General features: G+C 45.5%; 1 protein-coding gene across 1 annotated transcript; it reads right to left on the reverse strand.

The window, feature by feature from the left end:
- Positions 1 to 1,382: 1,382 nt before the first annotated feature.
- Positions 1,383 to 3,006, reverse strand: LOC119588171. The gene is made up of 2 exons (XM_037936877.1): positions 2,918 to 3,006; positions 1,383 to 2,591 (listed from the first exon to the last, which is right to left on the reverse strand). Exons 1-2 carry the CDS (start codon positions 2,972 to 2,974, stop codon positions 1,461 to 1,463), a joined length of 1,188 nt encoding a protein of 395 aa, XP_037792805.1. The 5' UTR covers positions 2,975 to 3,006; the 3' UTR covers positions 1,383 to 1,460.
- Positions 3,007 to 4,169: the final 1,163 nt, after the last annotated feature.

Below are 4,169 nucleotides of genomic sequence, written 5' to 3' on the forward strand. Positions count from 1 at the left end.
GAGGGACCTCGGCCTACGAAGCATTCCAAGATTCCCCGATTCCCAGCGTCGGATTCAGCTTCATTGTGATTAAGTTTTAGTGGAACTGACAAGTTTATTTATATATATGTATATAAATACATACATACGCGTGTGTGTGTATGAATGGTTAAACATTCTTCCGTGTAGATACTATGGTAGAAAAACCCACAATGCAAAAACAAAATTTATTGAAAATGAGACTACAGGTTCGAAATCCACCTGGATTCCATCTTTAAGGCCTGAAGAGGAATGGGAGAGGAGGAGGGGGGGTATAAAAGAGAGAGAGAGGAGAGGCAACGCGGTAACAAGGGACAGGTGAAGACAGACGAACGGAAGCGAAAGGGAGGTCAGATCAAAGTCGGAGGATCGGGCTGACTAATGGAGAAGGCGGAGGATGCGGGAAGACTATCAGCAGGAGAAAAACCGCTGTTCAAGTTGAAATGAGGCAGCAGCTTTATTGGGAAGGATTCCACCAGTCTGCGGGCGTGCACATCAGCGGAAGGAGAGACAATCCGCGCCGCTGACCAGTCCATCTGATGGCCTGTGTCCCGCTAATGGCAAAAGGGCGTTGTTGTTGTGTCCCTTGGATACAGCGTACTTATGTTGAGACAGACGTTTAGTGAGACTGGCGTTGCCTCGCCTCTCTCTCTTTCATGCCTCCTTCTCTCCCTTTCCTCTTCAGACCTGACGATGGAATCCAGGTGAATTTCGAAACTGTAGTCTCATTTTCAGTAAATCTAGTTTTTGCATTGTGGGTTTTTCTACCATGTATATATATGTATATATATATATATATATATATATATATATATATATATATATATATATATATATGTGTGTGTGTGTGTGTGTGTGTGTGTGTGTCTGTGTGTGTGTGTGTGTGTGTGTGTGTGTGTGTGTACATATATATGTATATATATATATATATATATATATATATATATATATATAATATATATATATATTTACATATCAACATTATATATATATATATATATATATACATATATATGAATATATATTATATATATTTATGCATATATACATATATGTATGTGTGTGTATATATACATATATATGTATGTATTATATATATATATATATATATATATATATATATATATATATATATATATATATATTTTTTTTTTTTTTTTTTTTTTTTTTTTTTTTTTTTTTTTTTTTTTTTTTTAACGACAGGGTCATGTCTGAGCCGCCGTGGTCACAGCATGATACTTAATTGTAGTTTTCATGTTGGGATGATCTTGGAGTGTGAGAGATACACACATATACATACACCCTATACCTATATTCATTTCCATCAATCTATCTGTATATGTATATAATGCATATTTATATGTATCTACCTATTTATATAGCCTATATATATAACACTAATTCGTTACTCATATCGACGCTGTTTTCCTTCGACATGAGCTTCACACGAGACCTCGAAGGCTGTCGAAGATGGTTCGGATGAGGGCCTTCGCTGTGTCCTCCGCGATGATGTGCGACGAGAAGCAGTGGCTGCAGGAGAGCCTCTTGCGGAAGGTGTGGACGAAGTAACCCGAGAACCTGCTGAAGTTGGAGGCGCCCCTGACCACCCGCGCGGCCTGGGCGTGTTCCCCGGCGGCGTACGGGAGGAGGGCGTCCAGGTCCTGCATGTTCGAACTCAGGTAGTCGTCGGTAGGAGGAGGAAGCTTTAGCGAAAGGGAACTGGTTGGGTAGGCAGGTTTCGTCAGCTGGACGAGACACCGGTGAAGCAAGTGGCCGTCTTGCTTCAGCTTGGTATGGAAGCTGCGGTGGAGTGTCCTTGCGTAGTCCCAGAAAGACTCCCGCCACGCCGCTGGGGCCTCGACAGCATGAGCAAACAGGGTGGAGTGAATGCCGAGGTGCTTCGACGCGTCGCCGGAGAGGAACCGACGAAGGTTCAGCGTATGCACCTCTTGCAGTGTGAACGTTTCGTCCGTGCGGCCGGCCCTCTTGGCCAGGTCGATGGTTGCTCCGTTTATGAGCGCTGTGAAGGCGCTTCCCACCGACACGCCCTCCTTCTTGCATCTGTGGAAGAACCTGCGCGTCGTGTCTTCGTCCAGTTCCTCAAAGATGAGTTTCGTTTTCACTTCTGTTCCCTCTAACGACGGGTGACACTGGAGCAGGAGGGGGACGCTTGTCATGGCTTTTTCTTTCTCCTCCACCAAGCGCTGGAGGTTCTCGGGGTCCTTCTGAAGCTCCCGCAGTTTGGCGCTGACCATTGCTTTGAACTCCTCCTGGACGACCATCTCGCCCAGCTGCTCCTGGTCGTCGATAGGCCTGCCGGCGATGACGTCATTGAGGATCCTGAGCAGGAGGTTGTAGGTCCTGACGTTGGAGGTTCCGTCGGCGATGCCGTGATGGTTCCCGAGGACGAGGTGGCTCGTGTGAGGGAAGGACGCCCGCACCTCCTCCGGGGGACAGTCCTCGCCGGCGGCTCCTCGGACCAGCCTGGCACGCCACAGGGGGCCCTCGTGGGAGGGGAAGCTCTGGTTCATCAGGTCCTCCGTCACTCGCCTGGGGTCGGCTCCCTCGACGACCTGGTGGATCAAGCAACCAAACCTTGAGTTTTCCTTGAGTTCAGCTCCATAACCCAAACATAAACCCATGATTTAAGCGAGGTTTAGGGACAAGGCAGCTGGTGTCAGTCTGACAAGGGACTACGAAAGAGGGACAGCGCCGTCTGCACTGGCGGGAAGCTGGATTTCCAAAGTGAACCGGATATGAATTTACAAAATGCGTAGCTGAGGGATAAGCAATTCAGTTTGTTACAGCTAAGTAAAAAAGGAACTCAGGAGGGAAACATTACGGGAAAAAATACACTAATTTACAAATCCAATTGTTTTAAACAACAATGAAGTTTCACCTGGAAGTCGATGGCCTCCTCCTCCATCTCGCACAGCCACAAGCAGTCGCCTCGCATGCGGAAACACGTCCTCAGGGGCGGCACCTTCCTGCAGATCGACTCGGTTGAGATAATACTATTGCTCTACTACGCATGATAATCGTGCAGATAACGAAAAACAGAGAATGATAACCGATAGACGAATGGACTCAAGAATCAAGAACGTGAAAGGCGCCAATTCACCCATAAAATAGCACCCAGGAAGCAGTAGTTGGTAAAGATATATGATACAAGAAAGTGCACATTCAATTAATATTACCGAGACCACGAAATCTACAGCAGAGATTACGGTTGCTTATAAAAGAGAAGGTCCATAGACAACATCGAGAGAGAGAGAGAGAGAGAGAGAGAGAGAGAGAGAGAGAGAGAGAGAGAGAGAGAGAGAGAGAGAGAGAGAGACACAAAAAAAAGAAAAAAAGAGAGAGAGAGAGAGAGAGAGGGAAATAGAGGGACTTACTATATAACTGACAGGGTACCGTTCACGAGATAGATTCATAGAGACAGAGAGACTGAGAAACAGAGACATAAACAGAGATAGAGTTAGCGATAGAGCCAGAGAGACAAGGACACAGACAGACACAGAGACAGAGACAGACAAAGAGACATAAACAGAGAGAGAGAGAGAGAGAGGAAGATAAAGAGAGACAGACAGACTTACCTATACAAGTGGCAGAGCGCCGTTCGCACATGGTCTTCTCGCAAAGGCTCCGCGCTGGTGAGGGTGAGCCAGTAAGCAGACGAGAAAATTCCATGGATCTGTAAGGTTTCGAACGCGGTTTCGATCTCAGTCGCTGGTCTCAACCACGTGGTGCCGCTTCCGCCGTCCGCGCCTTTTTCTCCGGGGCCATTCTCTCTCATCGTTTCGGACAATGCGGCTGGAAATTTTGAAGAGGGGGTGGGAGGAGGGGGGGAAGGGGGGTTTGAGTTAGATTTGGCGTAAAAAGAAAAGGTGTTGTGATCGATTTTTTTTTTTCTATTTCTTATGTACATGCGTAAATAAGCCTAAGTTTTCAGTGGAAGTTTTTTACCGTAAGTGGAAGGTTTATTTTTTAATAAGTTAATAATAATAATAATAATAATAATAACAATAATAATATCAATAATAATAATAATAATTATAATTTTTTAACCTTGGCCATACTTCTTCCTTTCTGGTAAGATTATTGCCTCCCCCCCCCCCCCCCCGACCAGGCGAAAGTTGGTCTTTCGGCTT

The sequence above is a fragment of the Penaeus monodon genome, chromosome 3 (assembly GCF_015228065.2).
Source record: "Penaeus monodon isolate SGIC_2016 chromosome 3, NSTDA_Pmon_1, whole genome shotgun sequence".
Classification (NCBI taxonomy): Eukaryota; Metazoa; Arthropoda; class Malacostraca; order Decapoda; family Penaeidae; genus Penaeus; species Penaeus monodon.

What these genes read in the sequence shown, in the direction of transcription:
- LOC119588171 (XM_037936877.1), bottom strand. Translation starts at nt 2,974, where the DNA reads ATGCGAGGCGACTGCTTGTGGCTGTGCGAGATGGAGGAGGAGGCCATC. An exon ending in AGGAGGCCATCGACTTCCAG is followed by an intron (nt 2,592 to 2,917) that starts GTGAAACTTCAT and finishes TTGATCCACCAG; the next exon opens with GTCGTCGAGGGAGCCGACCC.